This window comes from Onthophagus taurus, chromosome 2 (genome assembly GCF_036711975.1).
Source record: "Onthophagus taurus isolate NC chromosome 2, IU_Otau_3.0, whole genome shotgun sequence".
Taxonomy (NCBI): domain Eukaryota; kingdom Metazoa; phylum Arthropoda; class Insecta; order Coleoptera; family Scarabaeidae; genus Onthophagus; species Onthophagus taurus.
In genome coordinates, this window is record NC_091967.1 from 6,049,979 (window position 1) to 6,065,426 (window position 15,448).

General features: G+C 31.2%; 4 protein-coding genes across 5 annotated transcripts; 2 read left to right on the plus strand and 2 right to left on the minus strand.

Annotated features, from left to right (window-relative positions):
* Nucleotides 1-706: 706 nt before the first annotated feature.
* On the minus strand, nt 707-2,470 carry LOC111427367 (ran-binding protein 3). The gene is made up of 4 exons (XM_023062480.2): nt 2,393-2,470; nt 1,753-2,258; nt 1,247-1,699; nt 707-1,193 (listed from the first exon to the last, which is right to left on the minus strand). Exons 1-4 carry the CDS (start codon nt 2,409-2,411, stop codon nt 948-950), a joined length of 1,224 nt encoding a protein of 407 aa, XP_022918248.1. The 5' UTR covers nt 2,412-2,470; the 3' UTR covers nt 707-947.
* Nucleotides 2,471-2,831: 361 nt separating this feature from the next.
* LOC111427294 (choline transporter-like protein 1) lies at nt 2,832-7,890 on the plus strand. The gene is made up of 11 exons (XM_023062359.2): nt 2,832-3,010; nt 3,070-3,452; nt 3,500-3,666; nt 3,724-3,962; nt 4,021-4,188; nt 4,243-4,375; nt 4,429-4,573; nt 6,670-6,810; nt 6,870-7,032; nt 7,098-7,319; nt 7,367-7,890. The coding sequence occupies exons 1-11, from the start codon at nt 2,903-2,905 to the stop codon at nt 7,490-7,492; spliced, it is 1,995 nt and encodes a 664-aa protein (XP_022918127.2). The 5' UTR covers nt 2,832-2,902; the 3' UTR covers nt 7,493-7,890.
* Nucleotides 7,891-8,025: 135 nt separating this feature from the next.
* On the plus strand, nt 8,026-13,156 carry LOC111427443 (uncharacterized). Of its 2 annotated transcripts, none has more exons than XM_023062591.2 (5): nt 8,026-8,444; nt 9,187-9,614; nt 11,002-11,376; nt 11,431-11,560; nt 11,616-13,156. In XM_023062591.2, the coding sequence occupies exons 2-5, from the start codon at nt 9,606-9,608 to the stop codon at nt 12,668-12,670; spliced, it is 1,569 nt and encodes a 522-aa protein (XP_022918359.2). In that variant the 5' UTR covers nt 8,026-8,444; nt 9,187-9,605; the 3' UTR covers nt 12,671-13,156. The 2 variants fall into 2 exon arrangements, with proteins under 2 accessions (XP_022918359.2, XP_022918360.2); XM_023062592.2 differs by lacking the exon at nt 8,026-8,444 and adding an exon at nt 8,759-8,961.
* On the minus strand, nt 13,153-15,308 carry LOC111427253 (Spt7). The gene is made up of 6 exons (XM_023062281.2): nt 15,082-15,308; nt 14,821-15,027; nt 14,540-14,771; nt 14,303-14,484; nt 14,108-14,251; nt 13,153-14,053 (listed from the first exon to the last, which is right to left on the minus strand). The coding sequence occupies exons 1-6, from the start codon at nt 15,240-15,242 to the stop codon at nt 13,933-13,935; spliced, it is 1,047 nt and encodes a 348-aa protein (XP_022918049.1). The 5' UTR covers nt 15,243-15,308; the 3' UTR covers nt 13,153-13,932.
* Between the last annotated feature and the right edge of the window lie 140 nt (nt 15,309-15,448).

Here is a 15,448-nt window from a genome sequence, read left to right on the forward strand (position 1 = left end):
CTTTTGATTGACTTTTGATTTTTATATTTTTCTCAAAAATTAGTCGTTTTTGGAAAAATTTTAGAGAGGCAAAAAAGTTGTAGAATACTTTCATCTATCTATGTATAATTTTTCTAATGTATTTATCATCTGCATTAAAAAACAATTTTAGAAAAAATGTAAAGAGTGTGGTTACGTTTAGTAGTTTAGAAGGGTAAGTTGAAAGTACGAAAGCACAAATAGTGTCAAAATGTGTCCTATTATGAGTTAAACATATTCCCCAAATTTCATTTTCCTAGCGTTTATGGTTTTTGAGAAAAAATAAATAAATAAACCAAAATTTTCTGCCATTTTTAAAGAATATACACCTGTATAACCATTTAAAAGTTGTTGTGCTTAGTAACAGGCATATACTAAAATTTCTCCTAGTTTAAAGAAGATTGAGTAAAAAATTCGCAAAATGTTGAGGTTAAAATCAAGCATGATAAAAATCTCAAGTTTGATTCCAATACTTTCTCTTTATATATGAGAAAGTAAAAAGTGTTATTCAGAAAAGATGTGTTTATTCTCTATAATTTTGCACAATGAATTTTTGATCATTAAACATTTACAAAAAATATTAACTTAAAAAGTAATTGAAATGACAGCTAACTTTGACATCTACATTATAAATAAGACCAAATCGAGTTTTCCACGTTCAAATCAATCAAAAAAGTAGAAAGAAAAATTCTATGATCTATTTTTATTGCCTATATGTTTTATTTTTGTACAAAAAAGAAAAAAATCGCTTCTTCCTTAAACATAACCTCAAAGGTGTGACAAGAAATCATATGAATAAAAAGAAAATGTTTCAAAGTACACTCAGGGTTTTTAAGACGGTAGTCATTAAATTGTTTTTTTTTTAAATCTTAACCATTATAGGCGCATAAATTAACCGATAATTAAAAAAAAAAGATGCGTTAAGTCCGTTAAGTTTCTGTTGAACTTGTAGTTTCTTTTTCTGATTCTGGTTTTGTGGTTTCAATGCTCATCTTCCTTTGCTTACAACTAGTGGTCTGTTCACTTTGCACACGATCTTGCAACAGTTTATGCAACCGCCCTGTATCTTCTATACTAGCCATAATTAAAAACACTTTTATATCTCCCTTACTATCCATTGCTGTTAAACGAATACTTTTTGGACCTGCTTTTTGTATCATCATATCAGCCCAAATCTAAAAATTATTTAAAAATATTACTCAATTAAAAGAAAAAAATCTTATCTTACTTTTGTGTTCATTAAAACTCTTAAGCTACCAGATGTACGAAAAACAAGCCGACTTTGTTTAAAAGTTTTTTTATCCTCAACAACTTCACGATCATTTAACCGTAAATTTCCTCGCCCACGTTCTTGCCATGATAAACTTGTACTGTCATAAGCAAATAATTTACATGAAACATGCGTAATATTTGTTTCACCTTCTTCACCAGTTATAACCTCAACTTCATCATATTTTCGTTTAACTGCTCGACTTTCTTCATATTCCCTTGCAGATTCACTTAATGATTTTCCTTCTTTTGATGATGTCCCAACGGCTTCAATGTTATTTTCTTTTATAGCACTACTAAAAAGTGATTCTGAGGTTCCGTTAGAGTTAGAACAACTTGTTGATGGGCGACAATCATCAGCTATTACTCGTTCTTCTAAATTTTGACCAAAAACAAAATTTGTTTGAATTGGCTAAAATAAAAAAAAATAAGCTTGGGAATTATCTTATGAGAATTATATCTTACTTGGGTTTGAGTACACGTTGTAGTAATTGGTTTAATAATTTTGTCACTATCCTTTTGTTCAGATTGAACTAATGGAACAAATTTTAATCCCTCTCCATTAGAATTTCCACTTTTCCCAATATTATTTTCATTATTTCCATTCTTCTCATCATCAACTTTATCGAAACTAGTGACAAGATTTAAGCTGCTTGGTTTTAATTTGAAACCACTTGTAAATGTGGGGGGTTTTAAAATCGATTTAGTACGAGCGGGAGAATCTGTTCCTGATGTTTTACTTAGAAATGCATCGTTTTTCAATCGTGGAGGTGTCCCAGAATTAAGTTGTTTCGTGACACCAGGCACTGAGTACGAACTACCAAAGTGAGATTGGGTCAGAATTGGTTTTGAGACTGTGGGCGAGCAAATTCTTGGAATTTCAACTTCTTTACTTTCGTTATTTGCATTTTCTTCGCTTACATTTGAGGGTTTTGTTTCTTGATCATTAGTGGCGGACGCTTTTTCGCTATCTATAATGTAAATAAATGAAATTTATTGTGATTTTCTTTAAACATATTTATTGATTTAAGAAGAGGAACGTTACAATTAGGGTTTGTTTATGGGGAAATTATTGATAAATGTTTTAAAACAACAATAAGCATACCTGTGATACCGTCAGCCATTTTTTGCGATTCACTGATTGTTGCAGCATCTAGCGGAACTAAATGAACTAATTGTTTGACAGTTTGTCATTATCTCAATGATATTTTAAATTTTTTAAATATTGTCTCTACTAAAAACTTTTATTAATAAACTCCAATAGAGGTCCAATTTAATTTTTTGTAAATCAATTTTCTTTTTGATGACTTCGAAATTAAAAAGTATGATACAAACTAAAGATGGCGCTGTACATTCTGTATCGACATAATTTAATAATTAAAAAACAACTGAATAATTATTTTAAATAAATAATTTTCAAATTTTAGATTGACTTATAATTATCTTATAAAGCAATAAATTTATTTAAAACAAATTTAATAAACTAAACTTAAGTTATTTTACCTCTAGATGTCGCTACTTATTAATATTTGTTAATCATACGTCAAAAAAAAATTAAATGGCGGTCGATTAGTGTTTACAAACATTCAATATTTTTTTTCAAAATCGCACAAAAATGGGTTGTTGCGACGCCGAAAAGGAGAATATCGAACAACAAACGACCGTCCGATCGTGTACTGACGTTTTCTGGTTGTTACTGTACGTGGTTTTCTGGTTTTTCATGGTAAATTAACCCCGCCTAACCCAAACATAACCTCTTATACATACTAAACTCTTTTCTAGGTATTAATAGCGGCTTTTTCGTTTGTGTACGGCAACCCAGTAAGAATAATAAATGGATACGATTCATTTGGGAATACTTGTGGGTCAAAAAATAAACCAATTGGAAATCTGGAGTTATCAGGCCAAGACACAACAAATAAACCGTTTCTTTTATTCTACGATGTACATGAATTAAAAACGTCTTTAAAAGTGTGCGTGGAAGAGTGTCCAAGGAAAAAATTGGAAAAATTGGATGATATTTATCAGTATAATAAAAATACTCGAGTTGAGTTGTGTAAATATAATTTTCAATATGAGGATATTAAAAATAATACTGTTAAGCATAAAGAATCTATTTTGAGTGGGTCTTTAGGACCATGTCCATCTTTACCTATTTACGAAAGGTGAGATGTTTTTAAAATAAAATTATAACCTTAATATTTTTTTTTAGTATTTCCGTTTTAAACCGTTGCGTGCCGAAGTTTGTAAATGACGTATCAGAAGTAGTTTTAAGCAATTTTTATGATCTTTTAAATAATTGGGATACTCTGGAACAAATTTTGGGTGATCTCTATATCACATGGAGGGAAATCCTTTGTTTAACATTTTTAGCACTTGGTAAGGCTAAGAAAATCCTGCATTGTTGATGTTTTTTTTATGTATTTTTGGTTGCAGTAATTTCATTAGCGACGATTTGTATATTGCATATTTTAGCGCACATTGTTTCCTATGTAATAATGATTTTAGTTAGTGTAGCTAGTGTAGCGGGAACTAGTTTTTTATGGTATACTTACATTGAAATTAAGTATGACTTGAATAATAAAATGGAAAATGATAAAGATAAGATTTTATTAGAATCTATTAGAAATGGCACTGCTTTTTTCTGGTATTCCATAATAGCAACAATAATCACCGTAAGATTTCTGTGATGAAAATTAAAAGATGCTAAAGATTTTTGTTTGTATTTTATAGGTTATACTTTTAATTTTAATCATTTTCATGAGGAAAAAAGTCGACTTTTTAGCTGAACTTTTCAAAGACACTTCAAAATGTTTATTGAGCATCCCCGCCTTATTTCTTCAACCTTTAATAACTTTTGTGATTTTGCTCGGATTTTTCGCTTTCTGGGTTTTTGTGATTGTAATTTTCCTTTTATTTTTATCTTGTAAACCGGTGTTAATCTCATTTTTTTAGCTTTGTCTTGCAACTTCATATTATCCAGGTGTTAATGGAATTCCAACGAAATTTATGCCCGGACCAAACGTTTCTACAAGTGAATTAGCTACTGAAACTAGTATTCCCAGAGATATACCCGCAGAAACAAGCAGTAAAATCAAAAATTCTAACCTCAATATTTATCTAATTAAAAAAATGTTTTAGAATTAACAATTATTGAATATATTGATCCAATTTGGGTGAAATATATGTGGTGGGTGTATTTTGTAGGTTTAATATGGACGTCAGAGTTTATTATGGGGTGTCAATCGATGGTGATTGCTGGTTCTGTGGCTCATTGGTTCTATAGGTATTAATAAAAATATATAGCAAATTTCCCTTAAGATGCAATATACAAAAATATATTCCCATATATACCTACTTATTTTGTCCAGCATAAGATGCAACATGTCAATATAATTTGACATTACAGTAAAACGTCCATATAACTATAATTTCTTGTATATGGAGGCTTTATTATTATTTTAATATATGAAATATGACACCAATTTCCTCCTTTAAAATGTTTATTTGTAAACCATTACAAATAATATATCAGTCTTTTATAAATTTCTTACCTAAAGTAACAAATAATTACATTTTTACACAAATAAAAAACAGATTTATTTTCTTACACTTAAACCACAACATGCAGAATATGATTCTTACCCAACAACTTTTCACCAATTTTATAATTATTGATCATTTCTTATTATACTTTTCTTGATATAGGTATGCATCTTAACACGTTTACAAATCAGGTCTTTTTGGTAATTCATAACAAGGTCAATTGCAATTCTATTCTTTGTTGGAAACCTGTTTTCATCTCCCTTACTCCATCATATAAGTAATTTATTTAAAATATCCGCATAATACGCCCCTAGTCCATATAATGGATTAATACTGGGAACGCAATGTCCGTTATAGTTCAATAAAAATGTACAACAATCTAGGGCTGAATAACAAATAAAACTGGACTAACGCTAGCACTAGAACTAACAGCATTCCGTTTAGCTCTCTAGTTAGCATAAGAACACGTAGTTATTATAAGCATTTTATTGTTTTTTAATATTTACACTTTTCCCTCCTACTATACATTCTACTATACAGGTAATTTAAATTCGACCCCCACCATAGGGATCTCAGAAACCATAAGATATAGAAATGGTCATGGGGGCAGTTGCGTATCTTAGAGCTCATCATTTTTCAACTCATCGTCCGCCCAGTCCACCTATTCCCCCTCTCCTCATTACCACAGCGGAATCTGGCCACCAATCTCTTCTCTTCATCATCCCGCTCCATCAACTAATATTTTGGCAGTTCCTCTGTCACTACATTCGTCTCCACATTTCACATCTCGATCCCAGTTAGTGAGTATCCCGCTCTTCTATAATATTCTTACCTGTCTCTTTGCCCATAGATCAGCCTCCTTTCCTTAATTTCCCTCCAGCACTCTCCCAGGGTTCTGCAATGTGGTCTTGCTTCTATCATTTCCTCATACTTCACTGCTCTTCTCCCCGCCTCCACCCTTACTGCCTCCATCTTAACCTCCCCCTCACTACATACCCTGGGGTCTCCCTTACCAACCTTAGTACCCATCTCCAATATCGTGTTTGTATATCTTCCAGTAAACCTTGTTCTCTCCATCCCCATACTTCTGCGCCGTACAGCATTGTGCTCCTTACCAAGCCATCAAACATAACCTTTCTTTTTCCCACGTCTCTCCCAAAAGTTCTTTCTCCCCATCCCCAAACTTGTCCCATTACCCTGTTCGCTCTTTTTGCCATCACCCTCACGTGCGCCCCGACCTTATTACTTTCGGACACTTACCAATTTTTTCACACGTAGGTCTACTGTTAGTTCTAGTTTTACACTATGACTAGAACTAACATAAGACCTAGAATCATTCAGGTTTAGCCATCTTGAGAGACGTGCGGCTAAACCCGAATGTTTCTAATTCTAAGTCTAGTGTTAGTTCTAATTTTAATTGTTATTCAGCGTTATATTGTGGTATATTTTTATTGGACGCAATTTAGAACTAACAGTAGACTTAGAACCAGTATTATTCTGGTTTAGCCGTTCGTCTCTTAAGACGGCCGAAAACTCAGGATTATCATAAGGACGTCACATTTTCCAAGCAAAACTTTTACTTTACAAAACTACCCAATACCTGTATTGGGTAGTATACCTACTATTAAGTTATGTTGCATCTTATGTGGGACAATGCAAGTGCATAATAACTATGGTGACTGCATTCATTTTCATATATTGCGAATTATATGAAATTCCTAATATAATAATAAAATATATTGCGAAAACAGCGCATAATCAATTTAAACCGGTTTCTATATTAATGTGCTATTTTCAAAGTGATAAGTAAATTTTAATGCTGTTTTTGTTTCTTAGACATAAATATAGGGACAACTCGCATGTTTTGTACGCAATATCAAAGTTAATTAAGTACCATTTAGGTTCTGTGGCTTTGGGTTCTTTGTTAATTACAATCGTTAAAATACCCAGGTTAATTTTAATGTATCTCCATGAAAAGTGAGTTGCTGATTTGGTTTAATTGCAATAAAGTTAATTTTGGTTCATTTTGCTTTTAGGTTAAAACGTAATAAAGATAAAGGAAGTGAATGTGCTTCTTGTGGATTAAAATGTTGTATATGTTGCTTTTATTGTTTGGAAAATTTTTTAAGATATTTAAATCAAAATGCTTATACTGTTGTTGCTATTGATGGGGCTAATTTTTGTGCAGCTGCTAAAACGGTGAGAATTACATGAATTAACTATATAATAATGGTCTTTAAGATAATTTTTTTTTAATATTTTAGGCTTTTGAAGTATTAGTAAGTCACGCATTAGAAGTTGCAACAATAAATTCGATAGGCGATTTCATTTTATTTTTGGGAAAATGTTTAGTAACGGCCGTAACTGGAATGGTGGGACTTTACTTTTTCCGACAAAATCCCAAGTTGAATTTTTTTGCTGCCCCAACATTAATTGTTTGTATTTTCGCCTTTTTTGTCGCACATTGCATTTTATCCTTATATGAGGTAAGTTGGATAATAACAATGAATAGAAGCAATAAACATTTTTTTAGACTGTTTTAGATACTGTTTATTTGTGTAAATGTGAAAGTGGAGATAACGTTGGCGAAGGTTTACAAATGCAAAACTTGGAGGGTGTTACAAATGGAACTCAAAATCAAGAGTTGCAATCTCGATGAAATTAATTCAAAGATCTGCTTTATTTATAATCTATTTTATATTTAAAACGAATGTTGATGTTAAAATTAAGTGGAAAAAGTTAAAGTAAAGTTAAAATTTTTCACCAAAAACGATTTTTAAGGTTATATTTACAACAATTTTAGTACTTAATATTTAATTAAAATGGTTTTGTATTTTTGTACGTTTTATATTATAATACACAGTATTATTAACTATAATTTTAATTCAACTTATTATGTGCAATCAATGCTTGTGAATTTGATAAATATATCAACAAATTATATATTTATAGCACAAATTAATCTTAAACATTAATATTTTAATACTCGAAATATTTTTAATATTTGTAACTGAATTATTTATTATTTTTTATAATAAAAGCACAATGTAATTAAAATGTGTCATTTTAAAATTATATTTAGAAAAAGTTATGCAATCCCAACATCTTTTTAAAAAATCCCACTTTCTAAAATAATGTAGGTAAATTTATTCAAAAACAATGATTTATATTAATAGTTCTTTTATGCTAAACGAATAATTCTCTCACATCGATTAAAATGTAAATTTACCATCATAACCTGAATGCAACCTTCAGACAAACCGTTTAAATAAAGAGAATTATATTAATAATAAATTATTAATGCTGTATTATTATTACTATTTGTTTATATTTATTTATTATTAAAAAAAATTTTACGTCTTTTTTAGAGATCTCCTTTCTTCATGTTCTTCTTGGCATCTTTGCATAAACATTGCAGGGCGACGCCACTGCAATGCGCTGTGACGCCGGGCGTCGGTTTCAACTCATCCCCCGCGCAGTTTCCACCCGTCAACCCCCTCGATAATTCGTCGGGGGCCACGATGGCGCCACAGTATCCGATCGACAACAACGAAGTGAACGAAGGTGGTGGTTATATTTTCACGGGGAGACAAGAATTAATCAACAAATAGGTAAGTAATTAGTATTTAATTAAAAAAAATCTTTTTTAATTAAAAGAGCTTTATAAATAAATTAAAAATCAAACATAAATATTAAATTGTTTATACAAATATATTTTTTAATCCTCTTACTGTGTGAGAAATGATTCCCTTAAAGTATACAAATAATAATCTCGTTATTTTTTCTTGATTTTAATTAATGATGGCTCCATTAATTGTGGTGAATTTCTGATACGCAATAGAAACTTAATTATGACGATGTTCATTACCGGTTTGGTTGAAGTATCGCATTTTTTTTGTTAAAATTGCTACGGATGTTGTTTGATGTGGGTGGGTAGTCGAAAGAGAAAAAGGAAACGGTGATGTAAAAAAAAAATAGTGACCGGTTGTGTTGTAAAGAGAAAGAAGGAGAGAGTTTTGGCCAGCTTCCAACTGGGTTAGCAGCCCCCTTTTGGGCGCACTCTCCTTTCATAGTCGAGGTGGTTCGGAAATCTCTTTCGGTTTTCGGGGAGACTTACTATATTGCGCGGTAAAAAAGATAATATATCGATTTTAAATATTTAAATTACTATTAATGACTAAAATTTTAGTTAAAATATTTTTGGTGGATAATCTTTCAAAATATATAAAATTTTCTTTGTTTGAAAAATTCCAAGTTTCTTTATGCAAAGAGATAAAATTTTATAAAAGAAATTGTAATTTATTTGTTTTACAATGTTTTCTAGAGTTTCAATTTCCTTTCTCTTTGTGTTAGGATTCGGGAAGTCGTACGAAAAACACCGTAAAAAAAGTCTTGGTCGTCTCTATAGCAACGTTTGGACCAACTACTGAAGGTGGTTTCAAATTCACCCCCTCATTTTCCATGGTAGGGGATCGTCGACGGGAAAACGACGAAACAGCGGAGTTCGGCGCCAAATGTTTGCAATCTGTAAACAAAACCTAGATTTTCTTATTCTTGAAGATTGACGAAACCGGAAACCCACAAACAAATAAAGCAAAAAGGAACCGAAATCGAATAAAATTTCTAATAATAAAGAAAAAACCTCGCTCATCGATTTTTTTAGACAAATTTTTATTATTTTATTTAGGAAATTGTACGTGAATGGCCAGAATTTGTCGGGTACAACTGTGTTGTACTCAGGAATCACGAACGTTACGTCTACTGCTGTACTCATGACGACGGTAAGTTGGTAACAATGTAGCTCGTTAATTTTAATTGCCTTTTTGAATCAAAAGAAAAGAATGGAATAATAGCAGTAAACAAGATGCGAGAGATTTTACGAGGAAATGGGGTGTTCGTTTTGTTTTAGCAATTATTCCGTTTTAAAACGCGAAAAAATTCTTGTAATTTTTTTTAGCGGTATTCATTAAATTTGCAATTGAAACGTTTAACTCGAGTAGTTTGTGGATGAATTATAAATAACATAACCGAAGCGCATTTCGCAGATTTAAATCGATTGTTCGTTTAATATTTGTTTTATCGCTTTCATCGAATCGAGAAATGAATGGAAGAGATTGACTTACGTACGAATCTTAGTACTAAAGAGGATTGAATGTATAAATATAACATCAATTATCTTAATCTATTAACGCAATGCAATTTTAATAATAATTAATTGTTTTTTTAAGATTTCCCAGCATAAAATAGCTTGTTGATGTTCTTGTGGCAAACGTTTAGTAATGAAAGAGGTAGAAACGTGCTTGAATGCAATCTAAGTAGACTTTAAGAACCCTTTTCTTTGTAATAAAGGTTAAACCACAGAATAACTAGAAGAAACGACGTCGGTTGCTTTCATGCCAAAAGAACCGCATTTTTGTAATAATTTATAGGGGAACAAGCACTACTTCATCAAAAGATAAGAATTCTTTAGGCTCAACAAAATGATAAGATAAAGCATGCCTTTTGAAAAACTTAATTTCGTATTCATCACTTAACTTTTCAGTTACTTGAGCGACATACTGCCTCATTATATTATACTTACCCACGTCAATGATTTCTCTATCGTCCTCAGATTCATTTGAAGAATTTAAATTGTCATTAGAACTGTCTGACTTCCATTCTTCACACTGCTCATCAAACGATTCATCATCCAAAACTTTCCCCGTTGCTGTATCATTTTCAAAAACTTTCTTCCTTGGCGACTTTTGGTTTTAATGTCTTACGTGTCATAATACTTTTCCTTGTTTGAGGTGTTATGGGAAATGGGCGAATATCTTCAGATTCCATAAAAGGGTTTTATCTAGGATTACTCCTAGAGATTTGACTTCCTTTGAGAAAGGGAATTTAAATAAATTAAGTTTTTGCTACATTTTATCACTTTATAATAAAACTTTTAAAGCTCTTTATACATTATAAAATACTTTTATTCTCCACTTTTCATTTTTATATTTTTCATTTTAGAACCATTAAAGAAGTACTTTGCATAATAAATCTCGCATCTGCGTCATCTCGGATTTTATCCCCGCGAATTTTTATGACTCTTTTACGACCCCCACAACATGCCGCACATGTATATACGGAATATTGATTTATATTTTGCTCAATTTTAAACAAATCCATTTTTTGCAGCAAATTTTAGTGAAAAGTTGCGATGGTGGTCACGTGTGTCATCCGCCGAAGGAATGTTGTAAACAAGGATGTTGTTATTTGCCGGATTACAACGTTTACAAACCTCCGGTTATTCCAACCGGAAATATGTTTAATCCCTTATTTTTGGGTCATTGGTATTTTTGGGCGGCGATTACGGCGACTTTAGCGGGAATAGTATGCGCTTGTTCGTTGTGGAAACGACACAACAACTCTTCTGGTTGTTGGTTTTTGTGTTGTCGCGATTCCGGGAGGGATGAACGGACGTCTCAACCAGATTCGACTGGATCATGTTATGCTCCGCCTCAATACAGCAGATGTAGTAGTTTTCATCAAGCTCCTCCACCTTATTCAGAGGTAATTTAAAAAGAATTGAGTTAAGAAGTGATTCTTAAAGATATAATTTTTTAGGTTGCTTCAAAACCGGATCTTTATCCTTTGGTGATAAGTTACAATGGTGAGCCAATAATAAAAAATAACGGACAATCAACTGGTTATTTAATGGTGCAATATTTTAGAAATTTCATTGTTAGACCAGTTGGTAATATTCAGTTCAGATTTCAAAAATGATTTAAACTTTAATAATGTTGTTTTAGGATCTCTTTCAGCAACGAGTACAATTGACTCCTTAAGCTCTAGCTTTATATGTAACGCAACAAATGAGGCCAATAGTATAATTCCACCTCCGTATTCTTGTACCGGGAGTTTAGAAGAGGTGAATTCGATAAATAATCATTCGGTGGTGACGCAAATTCCGGTTTCGACTACATCAAACGATCTTCGGCAACAACAACCAAAAACGAGTCCAAGTGTGCATTCATACGCAACATCAACAAATTTCGTTTGTACTTCTTCAACTTCAAGTAATAAACCGGAAGTTACGTCATCAAATAAAGGATTAGCAACGACAATGGGAAATAAGTCTGATAATTTTCAATCGAGCACAATTCAACAGCAGCAAGTTGTAGTCAATAAAAAATTGCATATTAACGGCGGTATTGTTAAGAATTCGAGCGTTGACTCGGAAAGTCAAGAAGATGATCATAATTTCTCCGATTTACTTAATTTATCCGTTTGTTTGCCAAGTAGTGTTATTCATTTACCATCTGGTATGCAATCGAATGCGATTCATGAACAAAATTACAGCGTAACAAATAGCATGACAAGTTCCGATATAAGTAGTTTAGCTAATTTGGGGACGCCGGATTCGCCACCTCGGGCAACATCTCCAACGGTGGAAATGCGCGAATTATTAGATAAAATTCAACAATTACCGCAACACAAAAGCCCCCCGCTCATACCGGAAACCCCGTTTCATCAACCTCGGATGAAGTTATATTTTAATCGAACGAAAGCAAAAACTCTTTATATGCCTTTACAAAACGGCACTAATAACGTTTTTCAGACGAAGATATCCCCAAAAACAAATTGTTCGAGTTCTTGTGGGATCTTTTCAAGAACTTCGTGGCTTTCGCGATCAGCCCCAAACACACCGTGCGGAAATTTTGTACCGAGTTTTTCAGTACCAAAAAAACCTGGGAGTCATAAAGGAAGTAAAGTAAAAATTAATAAAGACGGAAGTCCACTTTTAAGAACTAATAAAGAAGATTCGGATGAGGATAACCAATCGTTAAAGGACGAAAGATTATGATCATTTAAGGGGGTTGATTTATTATATTATAATAAAAACAATAAAATTTTTTATTTATTTAGCTACGTGTAATAATAATAAAATAATATTTTGGGTAAATCTCAAAAAGAAAATGCTAAAAGTGTACTTACGAATCAAAAGAAATTACTGTAAAAAACGAATTTGAATGCCCCCAATTTAAAATATTAAAAGAAATCAATAAAAATAAATTTGTGTAGATGGAAAAAACTCAGTACAAAACTACGACAGGTTGAAGTTATACAGCGGAAGTTTAACATGAAAATAAAAGATAAATAATAAAAAAAAACCTTCGGAAGTCCTCGCTATTTTTTGTTGGTAAAATGAACAAAAATAAAAAAAAAAAACAGGTTAGTTATAACGTGAAGAAGAAAAAGATGATTGTTACGTGTTTTAACGCTAAATGTAATTTTTTATTAATGATGTCAAAGCGTTTAATAATGTATTAATAAAAATTATACAAACGTATATTAACAATTTATTTAGAACCTAACCACACTAAAATCCCGATTCAGTATTAAAATTTAAATTTAATTATAATCAATTGCGTTCTCTTCGACTAAAATATTTTCAGATTTCTAGCACTTCCGGTTATACCGGAAGGAACACCCTATATACTTTTACATATTAATCACAGCATCCAATGCTGTGATTAATGAGATTTTAGTAACATTTTTATGGAACCAGTTCAAGTTGGTGACACTGGGTCATTAATTATTCTAGTTGTCAATGTGACAATGTTTGTCGATGGATGTTTAAACACGTTCTTAGCATCAAATACAAGGTCCACAATGATGAGAACATTGAACTCTGAGCAATTTCTCTTGAGATGTACATGAACCACTTTTGTCAGGTGAATACATTTTTTGTTTTGACAGTTTCTAATTGTCAATTCAAATTTCTATTTTCTAGTGTTACCAACTGCTACATACCTATTTCCCTACATTGTCAAAATTTATTTTTATTTTTGAGAAAAAAAAAGGATAAAAACGCGAATTACAAATAATAGTATAAAAAACACGTTTCAAAAGACAAAGCACTCATTCATTAAAAAACTCGTAACTGTATAAGAAGTAAGGCGGCATTATCGTTTAGAAAATTCAAATTAAACTAATTTAAGTAATAAGTTCATTTGTATAATTGCAAAGGACCAAAAGGGATTACAGGTGAAGAAATTATAATAAAACCCTCAATTGGAAAAATCTAAATTAAGCGATGCGTCGATGTTTTAAATATACAATTATTTATCTATTCCTTTTCTTTTTTGGATACGGTGATAAATTCGAAGAATCCGATTCAGATACAACAACACTTGGCGACGCATTCACTTTAATTTCATCTTCCCCTTCCGGAATACTTTGCAAACTATAATTTGAACAAGTTCAAAAAATAATTACAAACATTTATTAAAGAATTTACTTCGTTTCAGCTTCTAAGCTGTTTAACAATTGAAACCCAGTTTCTAACGATAACAGACCAATTTCACCTTCCAACGTTGGAAAATGCATTTCTGGATTATCAAAATCGCTTGTATCTTCTTCTTCTACTTTAACTTTTACCATCCTACAAATTAAGTTTAAAATACTAAATACAGATAATATTTAATATTATTACCTATTTAATTTATCAACAGGGGATGAAGTCCTTGGTATCAATAATTGGGTGTAATAATTATTGAGCTCTCTACAACGTTTTTGCATCACCTCAATATATTTAATTACTCTGTTTTGGTAGTAATCATGAAGACCTTTGGTTCCACCAAGTCCTAATTCAGTTAAAACTCTTTCAATTGGATTCTTTAACAAATAATAATAAATTAATACAGAATTAAAAGGAAATTTTATTACATACAGGAAATCCACATAATCTTCCTTCTTTTTGATCATCGATAGCAACCCTTAAATCTTCTCCTAACTTCAATAAAAACGCTTCTAAAATTTCAGTTAAGAAATCTAAAACACTTTGATGAGTTGTTTCAAAACCAATATGAGCGGTTAAAACAGCTACACATTTAATTAGAACCTGTTTGGCTCCGGCATAACTTATTTCAGGGACATCAATCTCTTTCCCTAACGAAAATGCCCTAAAAATAATCTTTAATAAACTTATTACATTTAAAGTTTACAACATACGTAAATCTTTTTGGTATATAATTTAAACTATTTCGTGAATGTCTTAATATAAGGTTTGGTTTATCTGGAATAGGAGGTATTGCATCTTCCGGTGGAATTAAATTTGATTCAATAGCTAATTCGGCAACTCGAATCATCTCCGTCATATCATTAGCATGTTTATGTAAGTTTATTGTGTACATAATTAATGGATCCATGTTTTGTAGACTATAAATAAAGATATATAAGTAGTTTAAGTCAAAATAAAGCTTTTAAAATTACGTTATTTGTTCCGTTTTATTTAGGTTATGTTGATCTTGATTTGCATCATATTCAGCTAAACAAAATTTGTTCATCGATCTTTCAACATCGGCCGTTATGTCTGGAACGAAAATATCATCGTTTTCACGTTCAATTTCACCCCAATGAGTAATTTTATTCATTTTAAAAGTAAATAATAAAAGTGACAGGTTAATTTAAAAAAATAGGTTATGTTTATTACCAAACCAAGATTACCAACTTAAAAATTTAAAATAAATTATTTTGAAAATAACTGATTTAATTTAAAAAATTATAAAAATGTTGTTAATTTTTTATTACAAATTGAATCTAATTAAAAGTTATTACATAAATGAATTACTTAAAATGT